The sequence below is a fragment of the Protopterus annectens genome, chromosome 9.part0 (assembly GCF_019279795.1).
Source record: "Protopterus annectens isolate FY-2018-M chromosome 9.part0, PAN1.0, whole genome shotgun sequence".
Taxonomy (NCBI): domain Eukaryota; kingdom Metazoa; phylum Chordata; order Ceratodontiformes; family Protopteridae; genus Protopterus; species Protopterus annectens.
In genome coordinates, this window is record NC_056743.1 from 1218762406 (window position 1) to 1218787670 (window position 25265).

General features: G+C 41.4%; 1 protein-coding gene across 1 annotated transcript in view; it reads left to right on the forward strand.

Annotated features, from left to right (window-relative positions):
• The window catches only part of PITPNM1 (phosphatidylinositol transfer protein membrane associated 1), a 1523951-nt gene that overhangs the window by 1383751 nt on the left and 114935 nt on the right, over positions 1-25265 (forward strand). Inside the window, exon 21 of the mRNA XM_044084149.1 lies at positions 5524-5673. Coding sequence (XP_043940084.1) covers positions 5524-5673 — 150 coding nt within the window. The remainder of the gene's footprint in view (positions 1-5523; positions 5674-25265) is intronic.

Consider the following 25265-nt stretch of genomic DNA (forward strand, 5'->3'; position numbering starts at 1 on the left):
TTTGATAAGCACTAAATATTTTATCATAAAAAAATTCCTAAACTGTTTTGTTTCTAATGAGTCAAAAACTGAAAATGGTCTGCACTGTAAAGGTTAATTTACTTTATTAACAAATCAAACAATAAACAAGTAAATATACCCTGCTGTAAGGATTCTGAAGAGAAATTCTCAAACAGTGCCTTAACATTCAGACACACTGAGATCAGATGGAAGGATCAAACTAACCAGCATGAATGGTTCTCCCTTACAATTAGAAAGTGTAAAATTATATAGCATATCTAACCACGTTATAAAAAGAGCATTCCCTTTTTCCAGGGTGATGTAGCCATGAAGTGCCCCCCTGAAAAATAAATTACCGTTGTTTTTAATGAATTCCATTTCATAATTATGCATAAAATGAGCTGTAATGAGGGGTTCTGTGTTGTAGCTACTAGCAGTAGAACTACTTAAACTAGGTATGGAAGAGTAATCTAGTATTAATTTAGGAAAACTATATGTGGTTTCAGGAAAAAGTAGAACAAGTAGCTTTAACACTAACCTTCTGCAAATGCCATGCTGCATCTTTAGCATTGCAGATGAGGCTTGTCTGGTTGGTTTCTTTGTTTTTGTAGATCTGCTGCCTTGTCTGCTGTTTAAAATAAGGGTGGATGGAAGGACCTGGTCCCATACATAGAGAGAGAAATTCCTGAGTGCATCCCAGAGGTCCTGTATTCAACTAACGACATGGGCTCTGGAGGGTCAGGTGGGGGGATGTGAGTGAATGCCTGTCATGAGCTTGCCCATTCTGAAAGGAGGGAGGAAGCTCAGATCACTACACTGGTGACACCTGAGAGAGTGAGGGTGTATCACCAACAACAGTGAGCCTAGCATGCCAACACTGATCAGGTGTGCAGCCAGGAGATTTGATATATGTGGTAACACACTTCTACCTCCTGGAAAAGGAACAATCAAAGAGCATCCAGCCACCAGTAGAGGGATTATGGATGATTGGCCCACTCCCTAAGACCCTACTATTGTCTCCAAAAATGGAATTAATGGGCTAATTGAGTTTACTGGTCACAGAATAAGTGGGCTGAAGGGATATCACCCTGGCTAATGAAACCTGTCTCTCTTTCACTGGAGAATAAGAAGGCCCTTTAGATGCAGGAAGAGGGAGCCACTGGGATGATTGTGGACTGTGTTTGCTTGATATCTGTGATAAAAGACCATGAAGAAAAAAAATACTGCAGAAATAGTTTATCCGTGTTTGTGTGTGTGTGTGTGTGTGTGTGTGTGTGTGTGTGTGTGTGTGTGTGTGTGTGTGTGTGTGTGTGTGTGTGTGTGTGTGTGCCTGTGCACACATGCGTGTAGGTTGCAGTCTGTTTTTGAAAGTATGTTTTCCTCTATAATTTACTTGAAAATTCAAAATTACTAAAACTGTCCAGGAACTTCTGTTGATCAAATTAGTTAAAAAATAAAATTCAAATGTTTATGGTACTAACATGTTAGTGAGATTAATAAATATGCAGGAAGCATACCTTCCCTGAGCTGGTGGTTGCTCACTTACACCTTTCTCTGCTTAGCTTTTCTCAGTCTGAAATGACACTGTCTCAGAATAAGGGCATGTTCCATTATGAGTAAAGCATTTATTGCCACATTTCTAAGCTGGAGTGACCTCAATGTGGGAATAATTAAGTACAGGCTGCGGGGAGGCTTGCCATCCTGTGTAAACCATAAAATGTGTTAGTTTATAGGTTTATAGTGTATATACACACACACATGTATATATATATATATATATATGTGTGTGTGTGTGTGTGTGTGTGTGTGTGTGTGTGTATGTATATATATATATGTATATACATTTATATAGACCATTTCTTTCCATCAAAGTTGCCTTTCGACAGGTGAGAAACCACTGATAGAAAATCAGTTTGTCGAACTGTGCCAGCTTTCTCATGAGAAGATTGCTGTACAGAGGGGATCAGGGAATTAGTACTTTCCCCATTGTACTGCAGTCTCGGAGTTGATATATATAAGTAACAGAGGGACTTGTCCCTCCTTGAAAAATATTGGTTTAGTGTTGCCATTCGATCTTTTGTGGACAAATATTTTTGCCTTTCAACCATTTGTGTTTGATGAAGACCCAGTTAAAAAGTACAATTTTGCAATTACACATTCTAAGAACTGCAAGACTGAGCCTTTTCATAACTGTTACAATCTTTTTAACATCTTAACATCTTGAGTAATACAGTATGATAATGTCACGGCTTGTATAACTGATTTCATTACTGTGTCGATTTTGAACAAGCTAGTTGTAAAAAGGCTGTTTTATATGACCTGCACAAGGCAAAGGAAATTCCATCTTTTCTGCTGGCAAATTACCATTAGATTATTCGAACTGGAGCATGCCATTTCCTCAAACATTATGAACGTGAAGTGACAAAACACCGACATCCAAAATGTCAAATCCAAAAATGCTGCAGTATGCAAGTTGTACAGGAAACCAACTAGAATAAGGGAATTGAATCTTTCCCCATTGTAGGGTGATCTAAAAAGTGTGTGTGTGTGTGTGTGTGTGTGTGTGTGTGTGTGTGTGTGTGTGTGTGTGTGTGTGTGTGTAATTAGCAGTGGGGCATGAAGGGTGCAGGGGGCTTGCAAAAAAATGTTTAAGTTGCATTTGTAACTTTGATCCTGTGTGGCTGGTTATGTATATATATACATATATATATATATATATATATATATATATATATATATATATATATATATATGGGTCTGCTTAAATAATCAAAACCTCCCATAGCCGAAATGAAAAGACTGAGAAGACAACACCAAATCTGCATTTAAATGACACCTCACTTAACTATTTACCCAGGGAAGGAATGCAGGCAGTCGGCCAACATGCACAAAAAACACCACCAAAGCATTCCGAACTCACACAAGTGGGGGTCTTCGTCCCCTCCACATTCCCTAACTAATTATACCATCTCTGAGATTGCACTATAGTGGGGAAAAGGACAAACTTCCAAATTTTCGCTGATTGTCTCCTTTCCCTGGGTAAATTGTTGGTTATGTGAGAAGTCATTTAAGTGAAGACTCAGTGTTGTTGTCCTGGTCTTCTCATTTTCGGGTATGTGGGTTTTTGATTATTTCAAGTAGACCTATATATATATATATATATATATATATATATATATATATATATATATATATGTATATATATATATATATTGATAGATAGATATAGATAGTACACATATATGTATCTATAAATGTATCTATAGATATAGCTATAGATATATAGATAGATAACTATAGATATAGATATATAGATAATTAGCAGGGGGTGTTGGGACCTTGATCCCCTTTGCAAAAAATATGTTTTTGTTTATTTTTTTGTTTTGCCTTTTTTTTTTTTTGCTTTCTTTTTTCAGTTTTGTTGCTTGACATTTTGAATTGCACTGTTGTGTCACATGACATTCAAAACATGACTCTTCCCATCTTTGCTGCTAGTCTTATTCACCTGGTTTATTTCAGGTCACAAGAGCTATGGTTTGACCTTGCACATTGTGAGCTGAGGAGGACCGAGTTGACTTCAGAGCACAGTGGCATCATTCTGGTCATCTAAAGGATAAGCTTGACTTGTATAATTATTTTTCATTTTACCAGGCTGAGATCTCCTAGATGTTATTTATGTACTTCTGTGTAGAAAACTGCTGTCCAGATTTTCCTGACCACTTAGAACCCCCCCCCCCCACCTGCCCACACACATGGACCCAGCCATTCTCAATGTTGAAGAGCAAAAAAAAAGGTCTTGTCAAACTGAAGGACCAGAAAGTAAAGGCTTCTTCTGTGATGAAACTGCAGTGAGCTATTTGATACACATGTAACAAGTGGTTTGTTACACCTGCCACACTTCAGCACTTTAGCCATGACTGCAAATACAGTATTGGCATTTATTTCTGACTGACTCTCGCTTGCCACTTGTGTGATACCAAGGGGTTATACCCATGGAGAAAGGGGCCTGTCAAGCACATGTTGTACTTTTACAAATGCACCGAATGAGGAGGCACACTTTCCATGAAAGGCAGCATGTAATGGATCATGAAAGAGCTGTAGTAGGCTTGCTCCCTACCAACCACCTTTTTCCATAAAGGGAATGAATTTGTTAATTAGACACCCCAGACAGGAATAAATGGGTTATAGAACTCTTGTCTAGTCTGGAGTGTCTGGCCTGTACTTCAAGTAGAACAAATGGACCAAACATACTGTACTTCTCAACTGTCCAGATTTTTGCCTCATATGTTTGGTCCATTTTTAATAAAATTGTGTTTTTCTTGCAAATTACTAAAGACTGAAGTAAAAAAATAATGACAAACTTTTGAGTTTCAGACTTCATACCCTTCAAAAAATTCATGCTAATGCAAAACCTGCTATTCTATCTACTTTCTAAGCTTGTAACAACAATATTTAAAAATGTCTTATTTTTGGATCTTTGTCCCTCCATTATTTATGACTTTGTCCAGTTTTCTGCTCTAAGAGGCTGAGAGGTATGGGACCAAATGAGTAAAGGTAGTAGAGACATTAAGCAGCAAAAAAAAAAAAGTAAGTGACCTCAGTCAAGGCATACATAATATATATCTCCATATATCATTGTAACTTCTGTGGCTCTCAAGCTCTCATCTTGGTTTTTGATGTTGTGCTGGAGTTTACTGCATTTGGTTGCAAAGGGTCTATGTGGACAAGAAAACTTATCAGGTTAAAAAAAACGAATGAATATGCCTGATTAAATTATTCACATCTCTATAAAGCCTTTTTTCTATACTTCTGAGCAATACCTATAGCTGCTTATAGCATGATAACAATTTTTAGGCAAGTTTCCTTAAAGTGCACCATCTCAGTTTTAATACAACTGTGGCACTTTGTAATTTAAGTGGCACAAGTATTTTCTAATCCAGCTGGCTAAAATTATGTGGGTGATTTCTTAATAAAAAGTTTGCTAACTTTTTATTAAGTATCCATCTACTTAATTTAATGTAAACTTTTGCTAACGTCACTTGAGAACTAGTTTGGGGTATGTCATTAAACTTTAGCAGATGGGATCCTGCCCCGCACATGTACCATGATGTGCTCATTGAAATCAATGGACACACCTGCACATACTCTCTCGGTTGACATCACCAAGGGTAAAGTTCAGTGAGCAATATTCAATGAATGTACATACTCTCTGCATGTATACTGTCCCAGTAAAGCTAGTCAGACTCTGATTAGATACTAGTGTACCCCATCCTGTTGGTTTGCCACCTTTCCTGTTTGTACATTGCATGGTGAAATTTTTGCAGTATTCACCTTTGTTGGTTTATTGCTCTTTTTCTTTTTATTATGGCATTTGTAGTATTTTTATTCTGATTTTTGTGGCTTGAAGGTAAGTGATTCAAAGGCCATGTTTATTACCTATTAGTGACCTTCTGATACCCACTGTCATTTCACATGCACAGATTCTGTGGCAGTAACTGAAATTTGCTTTCTCTGTATTCACAGAGGGGACCATACTTACTCAGAATGCAGTCTCACGGTTGTATCCCCAGGCACGGAGTGTGTGGTATTCAGCATTGATGGATCCTTCGCTGCTAGTGTCTCCATCATGGGAAGTGATCCCAAAGTGCGTGCTGGAGCTGTGGACATTGTGAGGTGAGGATAGACGTTTGTTGGGAATGTGTAAAAGCCAACAAATGCTGGGGTTTCACAGTCTGAAGTGGAACTGAAGCTTGCAATACTTTTACTTCATGAAGTACTTCTTTTTGTACATGGAACATTTCTTTATTTTTCATGAGAATTCTAAGCTTTCATCAACCATCACAACATGGAAAAGATCACCATTCCATTAAAAAAAGAGGATAGGAAAAGTTGTCCCGTGATTGCAGTCGTTGTGAAGTGCATTCTTGTGACTTGTCAGAAGCTGGGTAAAGGGACAGAGGGACCAGTATTTAGTGGCATCTGTCCTTCCTTGGTGGGCAGGTGAAGGGAGTCATTATTACATTGTAGATCCTTCAGCAGAGGCTGGAGGAATCTGCAGAAGGAACACTCTAGTGGTATTTGCCACTACCTGGAAGGCAAAGTTACACTAACAGCACTGCACAGCTACATCCGGCAAAGCCACGGATAAACAGGCATTTAGCAGTACCAAATATGGTCTTGTGGAGCACAAGTAGAGTTGCATTAGGGTGCAGTAGGGTGATGGGTGGCAGAGGTAGAAATATGATATGGCCTGACAAAGCAGCATATGTAGAAATATGGTCTCTGTGGCATGACTTGGAGGTGGGTGGTAAAACAGGATGTAGAGTCTGTATTAATACTTAGTACTCATGCATTACAAAAATCGTTGCCAGTACCATCCCCATTCTAACAGATTGTTAATGCTCCTCCCAGAACTTACCTCTAATAGTCAATCTGCTTGTTTTGGAATTCTGATTATATAAACATGACTGTTTTATTTTTACTTAATTTTAATTGCTTTTTGTAGATGTCTGTTGTAATTTCTGTTGTTTTTATTGTTATACTAGCACAGTATTTGTGACATACTGCCCTGTTTTATTTGTGACTTGTATGCACTGTGACTGCATCTTGGCCAAGATCATCACTGAAAAGAGTTACCCGTTTAACAAATGAATGAATGAATAAATAAATGGTTAACAACTGAATGAATAAATAAATAAAGCACTGTGTGAAAATTATCAAAATATTTACAACACAAACATAAATAAAATAGTTACCCTTCACTATTATCCATTAGACAAGTAATAATACTGTAGTTGGATTCTCATCTAGACAGTACATTTTGGTAATTTCAGCAGACCACTGGTTCCTAGATGGTATACTTTCTACATAATGTTTGACGTGGTGGAACTTGAACATGCAACAAGTTAAGAGGTTAGAATCCTAAGGCAGACAGATAAAAAGCAATCACTGCATGAGTGAAAAATGTCATATTTTTAAAGCTCCTTGCTAAGAAATAAGCACCAAAGTATAACGGTTTATGCAGGCAAAATAAGATGATAGGATAAAAAAATAAAACAGAAATTTCAATATGAGGGTTTTATTGTGGATTTATTCAGTTACTTCATTATATTTCTCAGTGTCTGAAATATATAATTTAGCAGGATGATTACATCAGGTTAATCACACAATTAACTAGATGTTTAAATGTATCACTAATACATTTTAGTTTGAAAAATAAAAGTAAAAAAAAAAAATATATATATATATATATATATATATATATATATATATATATATATTTATATATTAACAAGCTCAAGTTGAGTGTTGACAATTAGTATAGTTTGCTAGTAAATTCTCAGTTGGTTTAGTCAACCAGAAGAAATAGCACATAAACTGGAATTCTAGAACACGACTACCACATGTTATGTATTGCCAGTAAATGACATTGCTGTAGTTGTGTTGAATGCCTGTTGTCACTGCACCAGCGCTGGATGGTTGTGGTTGTGCTTACCCTGTGCAATAATACTAGCCCACCCAGCATATTAGTTTTATTAATTAAGTAACCCCATTTGACAAACCTACCCACTCTCATCGATAACCCACAAGAAGCCGTATTCTTCACTGAGTTTCTTAAAAATCAGAGTATTCAACAGGAAACTATGGGTATCCAAGTTATGGTTACTTCTTGTTGCTTAAATCACTTTGTGATACTATCAGGCAACACATAAAAAATACATTCATTCATTTTCTCAAATCCCGGTATTTGCATTTTAAAGATGTCACTGCTTGTTGTTTTAGGGAGCCAGTTTTTCCACTGACAGGTACGACATTATGAAGTGTGGATTGCAAACTATAAAAATACAGAACTGCTGTACTGCAGATTTTTTTTTTTGTTTTTTTCTCTTGTTTTACAATAATTTGAAAATAATATTACGAGTGAAAAAAATCTGATAGGCTAATTTCCCTAAAAATCAGACTGATAATTATAAATGGACAGATTATTTCACCACAAAAGTATTAAACTCATCAACACCAAATCTGCAAGCTTTAACCAGGACCAGGACTTTAGGTTCGACTCTGATGCTCCTCAGTGGCTTCCTTTCTTTTATGGCAATGCATACAAAAAATACAGCTGCACAGAGAGCCAATCTCCCAACCTTAAGAGAAACCATGTCACCACAAAGTATTAGTTCCCTACATATCTATGTTAATCTTTCTACAGTCCTACACCAAAAATTGTGTGTTTCGCTTATTTGTTTGCTTGTTTATTCATTTGCATTTGTTGACCAGGCATGTTCAACTGGACCTCGGATCCGACTTTGGCCACTTCTGCAGACTTTGGCACCATAGCACAAGCTCTTCCCCTTATCCATGATCTTCCTCTTTAGCCTGAATTACCTCAGATCTCATTAGCCGCTAGTGTTAGGATGCGATCTACCATAGCTCAGGTGTTTATATTCAGATAAGTAGGATTTTTTTATTTATTTATTTTTTTTTTGGTTTTGACTTTGCTCTTATAGGCTTTTATGTTATTTTCCTGCCTGCCTTTTTTATTTTCTTTTGTTCATATATTAAAAAAGTTTAGTTCTACATTGTTTCTGACTCTTATATAGGCATTGTGCCTTGCTTGATTTCCTGCCAAGTCTCTCCCTTCTTGCTGACTGTTGCTACCTGTTGTGGGTACACCTCTTGTGCCATTGTTGGTATACCCTTCCTTTTTGTGCCATTGTTGGTATACCCTTCCTTTTTGTGCCATTGCTGGCATTTTTACTATCCATTTTGGCTTCCTTGTTGCTGTCTTTCTGTTCTTGACATGGCTGATAAGCCTAATAGATTTAAAAAATTGTTCTATATGAGAGTACAATATCCCCAATTTGGATGCCCACCAGGAATGTATCCATTGCCTTGTATTGGCACATCTCTATGTGGAATGTGAGATCTGTGTGGGATTTAATCATAGGGTGCTTGTTGAGTGATGTTACAAACTGGTTTTGAAAGGCTTGCTCCCTTCTACTACTTCAGCTGGAGCTCCACCTCCTTCTAAGAAATCTTCCGAAAAAACTACGGGTGATTCATCTGTTAAAGGCAAGAAGTCTAGGAAGCTATCCCTTGATTATTTTCTGTCCTCTCTTTCAGGTTCAGCTGTGCCCAAAAACATTTCCAAGCCATCAGAGTCTCTGGCACTTCTGATCTGACAAGACCAAAATCTAAGTATCTGGTCCACCACTCCTCAAGTTACATTTTGAAGCCTATACTTTCTATGATCCATTCTCCCATCTTACAGGAGACCCCTTGAAGGGCTTCCAGGCCACCATCAACCTTCTTATGATTCAGATCAACTAGAAGCTGAACTGAAGCAGATATGGACAGCATGATAAGGAAGTTTGTCATGATCCAGGTTCAGTTAGGAGTCTTAACAGCTTCATCTTCCATTAGACCCATGAGCCTACCACCAGCCCAAACCTAACTTTTGAATCCTACTTTGATCCAATATGTGGTTTTGGAGACATTGGACCTGAAACCTACATGTTTTTCTGTGTTAGATCTGAAGGCTTGACCTTCATTGACTCTGACTACATCTCTGATCCAGTCAGTGCCAACACTGTCAGAGCTGGAGGGATCTTAGAGCTGTAGCATTGGCACTGGATCCAGGGGTTGGGTTCAACTCTGATGCTCCTCATAGCTATCCCTTCCTCTCAGAGTCTTGATGCTGGACAGCTTGGCTTCAGCCTCTAAGTCAAAGCAGGATCATAGTGATGCTCTGAGCTGTCCTGGGCAGATGTCTTCACTCCTACTAGGGTGATCCTTGCTTCTTCCATGACTTCTGCCCTTGAGGTAGTGGAGAGAGTGTTTTCTGCCTTTGTGGACAAGGCATCCTTGTCCCCCTTGGTCAACTCCCTCCACAATTGTCTCCCTTGGTGCCTGAGTCTTTTCATCCTTTCCTATTAGGGCAGCCAACCTGTTCAAGCCTGGTGACTGTCCTCATTCAGGACTCAGCTCACAATTCTGAGTCCTCCCTGGAGCATCCCACCAGGGAACCCCCTCAGAAGTGTATGTGCAAAAGCAGACACTTAGGTTCCTCACTGGAATCCTTGAGGAAGACGTGGACTTTGATGATGGAGAGTGGTCCCCAAATCACTTTTTGAGGATATTTCCAGTGAAATACTCAAACTTTTGAGATAGAAAGATGGTTGATCTTTCTACACCCCTCCCAGAAGGAGTCAGTGTTTCTCGAGGCTTTTGGGGCCAGCTCAGCTACATACTGGGTAGTCCCACTTGCAGATGAGATGGTGGACCTCATCTTCCAACAGGCTTGAAAAGATTTGGATGTCCCCATGAAGCCAGATAAGTGACTTGTTATGCTAAAGGATCAGGTTCATTGGAGCAAGGGTCCCACAGTAGATGCTATGGTGGTAGCAGCAGCCACCAAGAAAGAACTTGCTGGACAGAGTTCTTCTATCCATCCTCTGAACGGAGAGTCCAAGGCATTGGACAGACTTGGGAAGTCGGTTTATGCATTTGTGACCTTCACCCTCATGTTGCTGAACTACTTTGCACATGTTATGATATTTCAGAGGGACTTGATCAAGGAGTTTTCCATTGCCCTCTCAGGGTGCATGTATGCAGGGGACAAAAAGATAATTTCTTTGCAACTGGGCAACCTACAGTCCCTGTTGAATGCCTCTATGAGGCTGATTTCTCATGCCTCTGGGAGATCTTCAAGAGCTGCAGGTTCAGGGATTGCTGTGAGACAGCACCTGCATGTGCCTTTGTGATTTTGTTGAACCTTTGAAGTCAGCAAACGTCAATGCCCCCTTTGATGGATCCACCTTATTCAGCCCCAAGGTGAAAGAAACCCTGTTTAGGAGTGAACAGAATGGGAAGACATTATCTGTCATAGGGATCCATTTCTCTACCCCTCAAAGAACTTTTTCTCAGAACTAACCAGAACAGGGGTAGGAAGATGTGGTTTTGTAAGTTGCAAGGGTCTTCCCAGGATTCCTATGAGAACAGGTCCCCATGTGGCGTGGAGGGGGAATCTAGCAGTAGACATTGCCCATAGGGCATAGGAGGCCCACAACAACAGTTCTTCAGAGGTCCTGTCTCTGAGAAGCCCTTCCAGTGCTCCTGAATGGCTGCCTAACTGCTGCACTCTGGGGGCAGTCATGGGGTGCTTATCCCTACACCCAGAAGCCTGAATACCATTACTAAAGGTATTTGGGTGCAGAGGATCATATCCATAGGTTACTATATACCCTTTTCCCCTTAAGCCTCTTAGTCAGCCCACAAAAATTCCCAACATTCCACCCAGTCAGAAGAGAGTAGCAGTTACAGAAATAAAAAAATTGCTGGCAAAATTATTCATTCAGATGGTTCCCCCAAGACCAGGTAGAATTCATAATTTACTTGAGGTTCTTTTTTTTTGTCAAAGAAAAATGGGAATCTGAGACCTATCTTGGATCTCAGCAATTTGGATCAGTTTATCAAACACTCAAAACTCCAAATCATCATGGTTCAGTCCATGCTGCCACTGCTGCTCAATGACAATTGGATGTATTCGATAGATCTCCGTGATGTGTACTATTGAGATGAGATGGTGGACCTCACCTCCTGCCAGGCTTGAAAGTATCCAGATGTCACAGAGCCTAGTGCTAAGAGGCCAGATAAGTGCCTTTTGGTGCCAAAGGCTCAGGTCCATTGGAGCAAAGGTCCCCTAGAAGATGCAATGGTGATAGCAGCAGCCACCAAGAAAGAACATGCTAAACAGAGTTCTTCTGTCCATCCCTTGAACATACAGTCCAGGGCTTTGGACAGATTTGGGCAGTCTGTTTATGCATCAGCAACCTTCATCCTCAGGTTGCTGAACTACTCTGCACATGTTATGAGATTTAAGAGGGACTTGCTCAAGGAGTTTTCAATTGCCTTCTCCTGATCCATGTCTGCAGAGGACAAGAAGATAATTTCTTTGCATCTGGCCACACTACAGTCCTTGTCAAATGCCTCTATGAGGCTGATTTCTCACACCTCAAGGAGAGCTTCAAAAGCCCCAGGCTCAGGAATTGCTGTGAGATGGCACCTGCATGCGCCTTTGTGATTTTGCTGAGCCTTTCAAGTCGTTATTCTTCAATGCTCCCTTTGATGGATCCACCTTACTCAGCCCCAAGGTGAAAGAAGCCCTATCTAGGAGTGAACAAGATGGGAAGACATTATCTGCCATAGGGATACATTTCTGAACCTCTCAAAGGACCTTTTTCATAGAACCAGAGAGGGGAGTAGGAAGATGTGGTTATGTAAGTTGAAAGAGTCTTCCCAGAATTCCTATGGGGACATGTTCCCCTCTAACGCTAGTGGTAGACATTGCCCACGTTGCAGAGGAGACCTGCAACAACAGGTTTTCAGAAAGACTTTCTCTGAGAAGCCTTTCCAGTGCCCCTGAAAGGTTGCCCGACTGCTGCAGTCTGGTGGCAGTCGGCGGGGGGGGGGGTGCTTATCACTGCACCCAGAAACCTGGATAGCCATCACCAAACATATTTGGGTGCGGAGGATTATATCCAGAGGTTATTATATATCCTTTTCTTTTCAGCCTCTTAGTCAGCCCAGAAAAATTCCCAACGTTCCCAGTCAGAGGAGAGTAGAAGCTGCAGAAACAGAAAAACTGCTGGCAAAAACAGTCATACAGATGGATCCCCCAGGACCAGGTAGGATGTAGAACTTACTTGAGGTTCTTTTTTTCTTAAAGATAATAGGAACCTGAGACCTATCCTTGGATATCAGCAATTTGGATCAGTTTATCAAATGCCCAAAACTCCAAATGGTCATAGTTCAGTCCATTCTGCCACTGTTGTGCAATGACAATTGGATGTGCTCGCTAGAGCTCCTTGATGCGTACTATCACATCAAAATAGACAAGTGATTCAGGAGATAACTAGGCTTCCAGCTGGAAGCCAGTCAGTACAAGTTCAGGGCCATGACCATTGGCCTCACCACAGCCCCCAGGGTGTTCATCAAGTGAATGGCGATGGTCGCAGCTCACTTGAGACTGCTAGGATTTGGGTGTTTCCATATCTCAGTGACTGTCTCCTCTCTGCTCTCAGCAAGCCTCTACTGATTCAAGCCAGGAACTACTTGCTCCAAATGTGTCTTCTATTGAGCATAACAGTGAACTACACCAAGTCACAGCTCTCCCCTGCTCAAGTCATGGAATTCATTGGTTCTTGTCTTGATATGGTGGCAAAGATCACAAGCTTACCACAGACAAGACTAAACACTTTACAGAGTCCACATACCACATCATATTTCTTCCCTCTCCACCAGCAAAGTTGGTATTGCAACTTCTTGGATCTATGGCAGCTTCCATATCTCTAGTAACTTTAGCAAGGTATTACATAAGGGTACTGCAATGAACACTTGCAGTGTAATGGTCAATAAGATGACACCCCCTTCCATGCCAATATGGATTACAAAGATTTGCAGGGAACACATAGCCTGGTAGATCACTACAAAAGATGTTTCTCAGGGATGCCCTTTTATCTTTCCCGCACCAAAAGCCACAGTGACTACAGATGCCTCCCAGCCAGGGTCGGGGGCATTACTTGGGAAGGATGGTCCAAGGCACTTGGTCTCATTTGGAGGGCGATCTTCATGTCAGTGTCTTGGAAATTAGGGTAGTCCTATTAGTGTTGCAGGCATTTCAAGATTCTTTCTTACCAGGGATGGCTGTTATTCAGACAGATAACATGTTGGTAGCATGCTACATCAACAAGCAGAGGGAAGCCCGATTCAACCCCTTATGTCATTGAGATTATGGCAATGGGCAATCTCTTCCAGCCACTTTCTTCTGGCAGTGCATATCCTGGGGAAGTCCAGTGTGTTAGCGAACAAACTGAGTAGGTCCATCTTACTCTCTCATGAGTGGTCTCTCAACCCTGTGGTGTAGGAAATTATTTTTTGTCAATGGGTTCAGTCATGATGTAACCTCTTCATTTTATTTCTCAACTCCAAGTGCAGCAGGTACTTTGCCCTGATCCCCCCAGAGATGAAGTCACCAACAGACCCACTGATTCATGATTGGTCCCCTAGGGTCCTTTATGCATTTCCTCCTACTCCTTTTAATTGCCAAATTTTTCAGAAACCATCTCACTGGAACAGCCCATTCTGGCCTCTACAAGTATGGTCTCCCTTCCTGTGGCCTCATCTAGTACACTCTCCTTGGGTATTAGATCCATCCCTGGATCTCCTGTCTCATCCATCAGGGATGACTCATCCGGACATTCAGACCCTCAAATTAACCACATGGTTTCTCCTCATCCAGTGATGGCTAGGCAGTCCAGCCTTTCTTCTCCACTTCGACATATCCTCCCATCCTCTCAGAAGGATTCTGCTAGGAAGGATTATAAGAGCAAACGGAAAAGATTCTCCCATTGGGCTTTCCAGAGACAACTAGCCCCCTTTCTAGCACATGTTCCAGCTCTCCTTGATTTTCTTGTTTCTGCTTTCAACAGCCGAGCTAGTTATTCACAATAAAGGTTCAACTTGTAGCTATCTTGAATTTTCACATAGGAGATAGGCATTTGGCCCTGGCATCACCAAGATTATGTAAATTCCTTCTCAAAGTTATCTTCTTACTGTGACCCCCCCTATTAAGGATCCTACCCCTCCATGGTATTTAACAATACTTCTTCAAGCTCTCGCTCAGCCCCCCTTTGCACCAGCTGCCAAGGTGGACTTAACGTTTTTGTCTTGGAAAACTATTTTTCTGTTTGCAGTTATATCAGCCAGATGGGTATCAGAACTACAGACTCTTTCTTCCCAGACACCATATGTGATCTCACACAAGGCTAGGGTCTCCCTCAGTACTAATCCTTCCTTTCTACCTAAGGTGGCTTCACAAACAGCTATAAATCAGTCCATCAACCCTCCTGTTTTTTTTTCCAAATTTTCCAACAAAGGGGAATACATGCTACATTTGTTGGATGTTCAGCAACAGCCTAGATTCTACCTCCACAGAAAAAAAAAAAAGATTTCAAAAATCAGACCATCTCTTTGTTTCCTTTTCCAAAGCCAAGTTGGGAAGGTCAGTCTCAAAGTTATCTTTGGCCAGATAACTCACTGATTGCATTTCTTTTGCTTATAGAAAGAAAGGATTGTCATTACCTAAACCTCCTAAGGTTCATAGGTTCATAGATGTATACTAGGCTAATGGCCCTGAGGCCTTTACAAGCCTAACCATAGGATTAACCTGGCATAGTGCCACCCGATCTTAGTTCCTAGTGCCTCTGTCAAGTAGAGCCATTGGTGTTATCCCCAGGGTGAATTTTCTGTTTTCCGTCCACTCATCAAGATTTCTGTGGAAGAGAGTCAGCAAGATGCTCTCCTTGACATGTATGGGAAGTCTGTTCCATAGCATGGGCAGTCTCTGGGTTATGAACCTGTCCCTCCAGCATGTTCTGTTAAATGTGGTAATGAGGTTGAAGTCTCTGGAGCATGTGGTGTGGAGGGACTGGGATTTCTTTAGATGTAGCATTTCTAACAGAGCTGGGTCAGACATGGCTTTGCAAGTCAAGCAGAGATCGCCTCTAAGTAGGCGATATGAGACAGAGAATAGTTGGAGTTTTTTTGAGTCTGTCCGTATAGGACAAGTGTTTAAGGCCTAGGATCCTCTTCGTGAGGAACTTTTGTGGCCTCTCCAGATGCTGCAGGTGTCTAGTGAGGTACATGCCAAATAGGGCATTGTATGCGATGATTGGCCTAATGAGGGACGAGTAGAGGGAGACAATGCCCTCTTTCTTCCTGGATGCAAAACACTTAGTAATGAGATGTGCCACATAGAAGGACTTTCTGACCATGGTGACAATGTGGTAATCAAAAGAGAGGTTGCTGTCAACCTGTGTTCCCTGATCTCTTATAATGTCTTCTGTGTTCAGTGGACTACCATCAGTGTGGTAATTCATAGAAACCGGGTTTTTCCCAAAGGGGATGATGACACATTTTTTTGGCATTGAACTTAAGGCCATGGTTCTGACATCAGTTGTTGGTCACAGTGAGGCCATTCTGTAGGATGTCAACATCACTTGGGGAGTTAATAATAGTTCCCAACTTGCAATCATCTGCAAACTTTGTCAGCCAGAGTCTCTTCGTGTTGGCCTGGACTTCAGAGAAGTAGATACCAAACAGGAGAGGACCCAGGACCAAACCCTGTGGGGCTCCACTCGTGACTAATCAGCAGTCTGACTTGGAGTCAGCTACTTTCACACTGTGGGTTCTATCTGTGAGCCAGTTTTCAACTCACCTAGTGATATAGAGGTTGATGCCAAGCTTAGTGAGTTTTTCTATGATTTCTGAGTGGGGAATGGTATCAAAAGCCTTGGCCAGATAATGAACCACCTTGCCTTCATCCACAGCTCTGGTGACTAATTCAAAGAAGTTGACCAAGTTGAGCAGGCATGATCTACCCTTCACAAAACCAAACTATGTGGGATCCAGAGTTTGGAGAATCCCTATATCCTTGTTTATTAGATCCATGATGATGCGTTCCATAGCTTTGCATATCAGACTTGTCAGGCAAATGGAGCGATAGTTCCCAGGGTCTGTAGTCAATCCTCCTTTGTGGAGAGGGATAACTGTAGCAGTGCACCATTCGGCAGGGACAAGACCTGAGGTGAGGCTGTGATTGAACAGAGCACACAGGTGAGGTGCCGGTTCACTCTGTAGTTCATGTACAATACAACCAGGAATATTGTCAGGTCCCATAGAAGCTGTATTCTTGGCCTTGGACAGTGCTGTTTTAACCTGTGCAGCAAGAATACTGGGTGCCTGGCAATCTACTGGTATTGTGATTGGTCCTTTTTTTTTGGGGGGGGGGCAAAGTTGGCACTGAATCTGTCGACCAGATCTGTGGCTGCATCCTCAGCTTTCTGGTCCAGAGCCTCCATAGAGGAGATTTGTGCAGCTGCAAATTGGTCTAATACTCATACCTTTATTGATCTTTACAAATTGTACATCTTGTCCAGAAATAGGGCAGAATTTGGCTTCACTGTACTATGGGATAGCCTTCCTTGAGGACCACTCTGGGATGTCTCTAGCTGGGGACTGTGCCCCATCAGTTGAGGAACAGATGAAACAGACAACATCAGATACAAAAGTCATGTACTCATCATAATGATGCATCTGTGTTGTCTGTTTTCATTCTTCCTCAACCTCCTGCCCTCCAACCCTCTTCCTACTTGGAAAATTTACATTTGGTGTCTTACTTTGTTCTGAGAAGTGTTATTTTGCCTCCTTTCTGATGAACTCCAGTCTTTCTCTTACTTTCCTTATAGTTTTATTGGAGTATGGTTTGTAACTAGACTATATTGTTACCGACTATTGTGTTATGGGAAGGATTATAGGCTGAATAGAGGGCAAACTCAATCTGAGGTAAACCAGGTTAAAGAAGAGGGTTATGGGTAAGGGGAGGAGCTCGAGCTATGAAGCCGAAGTCTATAGAAGTGGCCGAAGTCAGATCTGAGTTCAGATTTCAGACCCATCGGTTGAAGAAAGATGAAAACAAACAACACAGATGCATCATTATGGCGAGTACATAACTTTTGTTTTTTGCAGGGGGACAAGCCCCCCCCTGCACTCCACACACCCCCTGCAAATTATATATACCAGCTCCGAGATTGCACTACAGTGGGGAAAAGGGTAAATTCTCCGATTCCCACTGTACCGCAATCTCTATACAAATGTTTTTTCAGAAAGTCGAGCATATGGTCTCAACCATATGAAGTTCAGGATTATGAAAACTCGATTATCTGGCATAAGCCCATACATACATATATATATATATATATATATATATATATATATATATATATATATATCTATGAATACACACACAAACACACACACACACACACACACACACACACACACACACACACACACACGTTTTGCTGAGGTAAAAAAGTTCAGACATTTACAGATAAGGCAGATTGACAACATGACTACATGAATGTGAAGAACAAGTTGTAAATGGAATTATGGGTAGAGAACAGTCATATTTAAAACATATTTGCTGAAGTAAAGAAAGGAAGTGTTGATAGTACTGAGAAAGGCTACATTTTGCTAAGTTACAGCAGTGTTTGATGAAAGGAGAGGAGACGAAATAGAAGACTGAGTAATAAACAGAAGCAAGGGAAAGTAAAATAAAGTCAAATGAACATAGGAGCTGATGTTAGAAAGTGTAAGAGCTTAAAGGTTAGAAATTTGAAGAACATAGATAGTAGGATTACTTAGGGGTAGATGAACCGCCACAGCTCCACTTGTCCCAAATGGCTTTAAAGTGATTTGGGTGTTTTAATTTTGCAGAGAGATGGCATAAGAGAGTTTCAGTGTTTAGAAATGTAGGGGAATAGAGAGCATTGCCATGTGAGTTGTTGAGGTTGTTGTAATGTGAGAGGAATTTACGGGAGGATTTTAATGTATGGGGAGTAGAGTAACATGTCATGAGGTAACCCAGAGATGAGCATTTCCCATGGGTATGTAGGATTTTTTTGAGAGAAAGTTTTTTGATATTAGGGTATTCAAGCTAGTTAAGTTCTCTGACTGCAGTGCAGGGATGGATGTGAGTGGGTGAATTAGTGGCAAATATAGCAAGTTTATTGCTAAATTGCTAAAAAATTAAAGGATAAAGCAGGACAGAATTAATTGGTGTTGATAATGGGTGACCCGAATGCACGTATCTGGACAGATAGAATAGGATATGAGGACTCTCTGGGTACCCATGGGTGGAGCAACAGGAATACAGAAGAAGAGGTCATTCTAGTCTTCTGTCTGGCAAATGGATTGATGGTAGCCAACACAGGTTACAAAAAGAGAAACAGTACCAAGATCACATACAGAAGTAGACAACTTGCAATTCAGGTTGACTTCCTCCTAATAAGAAAAGGACACTGGAGTAGAATCAGTGATTTCTAAGTCATCCTCAGCAAAACAGTCAGCCAACATCATAAACCATTAGTTGCCACAATCAGCTGTAAGCAGTGGTCAAAGAAGACTCTAACGTCAACAGAGACCAGGCTGAAGACTTGGAAGCTGACTGGAGAGAAAGCACAACAGTTCAAGGAATTACTCAGGGTTCTAGCACCTCAAGAAGAAGAGGAAATAGGTGCAGATGAAAAATAATGGCAGTACCTCAAAACAGCATGTGTAAGGGCTACAGAACAGACATGTGAATGAGCCAGGTATGGATGCAAGGTACATAAGGAAAGCTAGTGGTGGAATGCAGAAGTCCAGGATGTCATCAAAAGACAGAAGGAGTGCAGGAAAAAGTGGGAGATAGAAAAGATGGACCAGGCTAGACAGGAATACTTGTTGGCTAACAAAGAGGCTAAGAGATGGGCTGCAATAGTGAAGAACAAGGCATCAGAGGCACTCTACCAGCTTCTGGAAAGTCTCAGTGGATTTAACAAAGAAACTCTATCAGGTTTCAAGGCAAAGACAGAAAGATAAAGAAGATAGTCAGACACCCGATGCCAGCAGCAACCTGTTAACCCATTAACAGGACACCAAATGCAGATGGAAGGAGTACTTCTTAGGTTAATAGGTTCATAGGTAGGTACTAAGCTATTGGCCCGAGGGCCTACGTAAGCCTAGCCACCAAGGTTCCCTGGCTTATGCCACCCAAGAAAGTTATTTTCCTGTGCCACTGTCGAGCAGAGACACAGAAGTGATCCCTGGGGTATATTTCCTATTTCCCATCCACTCATCAAGATTTATCTTGAAGAGTGCTAATGAAGAACTTTGCTTGACATAGATGGGTAGCCTGTTCCAGAGTATGGGAAGTTTCTGGGACAGGAATCTATCCCTCAAGCATGTCCTGTTTATTGTGGTGACAAGGTTTAGGTCCCCAAGAGCATGTAGCTTGGAGGGATTGGGATTTCTTTAGGTGTAGCATGTCCAACAGATCTGGGTTTGACATAGCTTTATATGTTAGGCAGAGATCACCTCGGAGTAGGCGATATGCTATGGAGTAAAGCTGGAGTATTTTGAGACGTCAGTGTAGGGCATCTGTTTGAGGCCAGTAATCCTCTTTGTGAGGTACTTCTGTGGCCTTTCCAGCTGCTGCAGATGTCTTGTGAGGTACATTCCAAAAGGGGTGTTGTACTCTATAATGGGTCTAATGAGTGTCGGGTAGAGAGGAACAATGACCTCTTTTTTTCCTGGATGAGAACCTTTTTATGATGAGGTGTGCCACGTAGAAGGACTTCCTGACTACTGTGGTGATGTGACTATCAAAGAACAGACTACTGTCCAGCTGGGTCCCAAGGTCTCTTATCACTCATTCGGTGTTAAGTAGACTGCTGCTTATGTAGTACTTCATGGGTACAGAGTATTTGCCAAAGGGGATGACAATGCACTTTTTGGCACTGAGCTTGAGGCCATGGCTCTGACACCAGGCATCTGTCTCAGCGAGGCCCTTCTGTAGGATTTCCACATCATTTGGGGACTCAACCATGGCTCCTAGTTTGCAGTCATCTGCAAACTTCATTAGCCAGAGGCCTTCTGTGTTAGCTTGTACTTCAGAGAAGTAGATACCAAACAGGAGAGGTCCCAGGATTGAACCCTGTGGTACTCCACTTGTCACTGCTTTGAGGTCAGATTTGGAGTGTGCAACTTTTACAGTGTGGGTCCTGTCAGTGAGCCAGTTGGCAACCCATCTTGTGAACTAGGGATTTATACATATTTTAGTGAGTTTAGCTATAATTCCAGAATAGGGGATGGTGTTGAAAGCCTTGGCAAGGTTGAGATAGGCTGTGTGAACCACCTTACCCTCATCTACAGCTTTGGTGACTTCCTCAAAGAAGTTGATCAGGTTCGGGAGGCATGATCTGTCTTTCACAAACCCAAACTGGGTGGGATCCAGAGTTTGGAGGTTACCAATGTCTTTGTTTATGAGTTCCATGATGATACGTTCCCTGGCTTTGCAGACCAGGCTCGTCAGGTTAACAGGGCGATAGTTCCTGGGATCAGTGGTGGCTCCCCCTTTGTGGAGTGAGATAACTGTTGCCATTCATTGGGCACAAAGCCTGATGTGAGGCTATGATTGAACATGGTGCTTAGGTAGGGAGCCAGTTCATTCTGAAGTTCGTGTAAAATGCAGCCTGAGATGTTGTCCGGTCCCATGGATGCTGTGTTTTTGGTTTTAGAGAGTGCTACTTTTACCTACGTAGTTGGGATTACAGGGACTCTGCATTCTTCCTGTATAGATATGGGCCCTTTAGGCAGGGGGGGGGGGGTAAAGTTAGCACTGAACCTATCTGCCAGGATGTTGGCAATATCAGTTGGTTCTGTAATATTTGTGCTGTTGTGCTGTAACTCAGAGCAGATCTGGGTGTTGCCATTGAGATTCTTGACATAGCTATAGAATGCTTTGTGGTTGTCCTTAGAATCAGTGGCGATTTTATTTTCATAGCTAGCTTTGGAGGATCTTATAAGAGATCTCAGCTTCTTACTGAGGCTGACTAGGGAGCTCCTTCACTCGCGGGATTTTACTCTCTTTTGCAACAATTTCTTCCTTCTGTTGTACAGTTTGTTTATGGCAGGGGACCACCAGATGGGCTTCTTTTTTTTGGAGGATAGCATCTTGGTTCTGTTTGGGATAGCATGATCCATGCACTCGTGTAATTGCTTATAGAATGCATTTGTGTAGGATTCAGCAGTCGTAACTTTATTGCCCATCTGCATGGGTGTCATGAAGTTCACCACTTCTGTCTTAAGAAGCATAAAGTTGGCTTTGGAGAAATTCTTTACTGTGGTTTCCTTAATGGGGGGTGGGGGCGGGATGTGGATATCAAGGGTGATTAGCTTATGGTCGGATCGGACCAATGAGGAGTTGACTTGAGGTGTTTAACACCGGTCACTCATGTTGGTAATTACTAGATCTAGGATATTGTTACCCCTGGTGGGGGTGTAAATAAGTTGATCCAGGGCATTGGAGTTTATGAATTCCAGAAAGCGTTGTATGAAGGAGTTGGTACACGAATAGTTTTCCCAGTTAATGGTGGAGTAGTTGAAATCACCCATTATTAGGGTGTTTGGTTGAACCCTAATATTTTCCAGTACAGCAAGAAAAGAGGAGTGGGAATCCTGGGGCATGGTGGGGGATCTGTAGCAAGCTACAATTTGGATTGCAGTTTTACCCAGAGTTAGTTACACTTGGATAACCTTGGATGCATTATGCTGAGCAACTAGCCTGGAGGTGTGAATATCCCTAATGAATATGGACAGATTCTGAATGAAGAAAACCCCACAGAAGCTGTACTGCCCCATACACAACCTATGGTGAGAGAAGAGGAGGAGACCACCCTAGAAGAAGTAAGAACAGCACTAAGGAAAATTAAATTAGGAAAAGCAGCAAGCTCAGATAAGATCACAGCAGATATGATAAAGATGTTAAGTGAGATAGGGGAGAAATGCCTCCTGAGGGTACTCATAGCAGTATGGAGTGAAAGAAGTATCCCAGATGACTCAAGAACATGCATGCTAGTGCCGTTGTTCAAGAGCAAAGGGCACATTCACAGTGAGCAGTACAGATGAATCAAACACCTGTCACACTGCATAAAAGTTCTGAAGAGGGTAATTGATAAACGAATATGCAGAGTTGTAGAAAGTAACATGGGAAATGAGCAGTTCAAATTCAGATTAGGATGCAGCACAACTGATACGATGTTTGCAGTGAGACAGATACTTAAGAAGAAGAAGCTGAATTTGGACAGTCCTGCAGAGGTTGGTAGAACCAGAAACATTGTTAGAATTACTGCAAGCTATATACAAGGACCCAATGACTCGAGTACAAACAGTATTCAGTTTCACATAGGGGTTCCCAGTGGGAATTTGTGTGCATCAAGGTTCATCTCTGAGCCCACTGCTGTTCATACTTGTGATGGACTACATCAGCAAACAATTCGGAGTGGACAGATTATCAAAGCTGCTGTATGCGGCATTACAGGAAGACTCTGAGCAAGAACGTCAGCAAAGGGTAGGGAAATGGAATGCAAAACTGAAGGCACATTTGATGAAACTTGAGTACAGATAAGACAGTTGTAATAGCAGCAAATGGGGGAAATCAGAAGTATCTGAAAATTGAAATAGCAGGCAAATAGTGGAACAGGTTAACAGCTTTAAGTATCTGGGAGGGATGGCAGAGAAGAAGGGAGATCTGAAAGAGGTCAAAGCTAGAATCAGAGGGCTGCAGCCAACTAGTACAGAGAGTTATGGGTAGGGTATGACAGAAGAATGACAAAGAAGCTGAAAAGTAAGGTGTACAAAACAGTGGTGTGAGCAGTACTACTGTATGGTACAAAAACCTGGGCAATAAAGGCAGAGCAGCTGAGGAAGCTAGAGGTGATGGAGATGAAGTGCCTGAGATGGGTGGTAGGATGCACCCTGCGGGATAGATGAAGAAATGAGAACATAAGAACTGAAGCCAAAGTAGCTCCAGTTGCAGAAAAGGTCAAAGAGAACAGATCACGGTAGTTCAGACAAAGATTTGGGATAGACAGCAAGAAGGCAAGAGGAAATGAGGGCATCCAGCAAAGAGGTGGATAGATTGTGTGAGACAAGACCTGTGACAGTCAGGCATGAGTGTCAAAGAAGGTAGGAAAATGGCACTGTATACAGAGATATAGCAATAGTTAACATGACATCCTGACCCCATGTAGTTAATGGGAAAAAGGGGGCTGATGATGATGATGATGGTGATGATGCTGACAAAGTTAACCAGCTTCACTATATCCAATGGAAACTAGAATTACCAACATGCAGATAAATAATGTTGTCCATAAGCTGTTGGGAAGGCTTGGTAATCCAAAACATACCTGCATCTTTCAAATTTGTCACAAATGTATGAAAATTTATTTCAAGTAACACTGCTTCCATTAACAATTCACATTCCAAAACTGACTTAAAAGACAATGAAAGTTGAGACTGAATCTACTGAAACCAGCTTAGTAAAACCATTGTCATGGCTGGATTTGTGACCAAGCCCTGGTTCCACAGGGAATGGGAATGACTGACTGACCAAACTAGAGACCATAGGTAGAGTGATAATACCATCCGAAATAAATGGTTGGATGATCATGACTATAGCTATGTCCGCAGATGGGTGGTTGACCAGGATGAAAGTATAGAGCCCAACAAATTGGTAATGACCTTAATGGATGGCTACTAGAAGGCGTATAGATGTATGATTAGAAATCCAGACAAACTTCCATTAAAAGAGTGTGACCTAGCCAGTGTCTTGGGACCGAGCTACCTCTGCAGCTTTAAAAATCCCTGGGTAAGAAACTCTTTCCAGACACTGACTTTGTCAAGTGGAATTAGTGAAGCCAGTGTGTCTAATCAATGATGCTACCCACAATTCCTGACGATGGTGTGAGCCAGGCTGGGCTCCAGAGATGTTGTGCTGACCACATTTAGTAATTGATGTCAGGCTTCAGCAGGTGTAGAGCTAATGCATTAAGATGCTGTTTCATGGTTATGTATGGAAGTTTTGTCAATGAGTACTGTGTGTGTGTGTGTGTGTGTGTGTGTGTGTGTGTGTGTGTGTGTGTGTGTGTGTGTGTGTGTGTGTCTGTGTGTGTGATATTTTAGTGCATTTTGGCAACTGTTTCATAGCTATTTTAACAGATGCATATCACTCTGTTTACAGCATATTCTAACCATGACAACCTTAAGTGACATGTCTACATATTTCTTATCTTGAGAAAGAGTGCGTTCTCTGTGTAACCATATATTTGAGTTAAGCAATCATTGTCATAATAAGTGTTCTGATACAGCCTAGTAAGTGCTTTTGGTTCCTCTTAGGACCTAAGGTTGTAAGAAGTACCATGTTTAAATCACATGTTTAAATTTCAAAACTGTGTGCATATGTAAATTATCTCTGTAAATTCTTTTTCTAAGTCATTCTTATGTGCCAGTCTGTGTACCTTCACATTTGTTTAACTGTTATGTGTCACTGCTTGTGGCCTGGGAAATGTCTGAAAAGAGTCCGATGGCAGCTACGTATGAGGCTAAATAAATAAATACATGCATACATACTGTGTATGGGTTGTAGTGGACTTGTGCAGCATATGCATGCTTCTCCGACCGAGTCACATATTCATGTGTAGTATGAGTGGTATTGAATGGTATGTAATATCTCTCTCCCAGCATGCTTTTATTCAGTATTATGTAGAGTCAGTTATTGACAGATATGCCAGTATGATGTGACATAATGTTCTTGTTCTCTAAAGCATCTC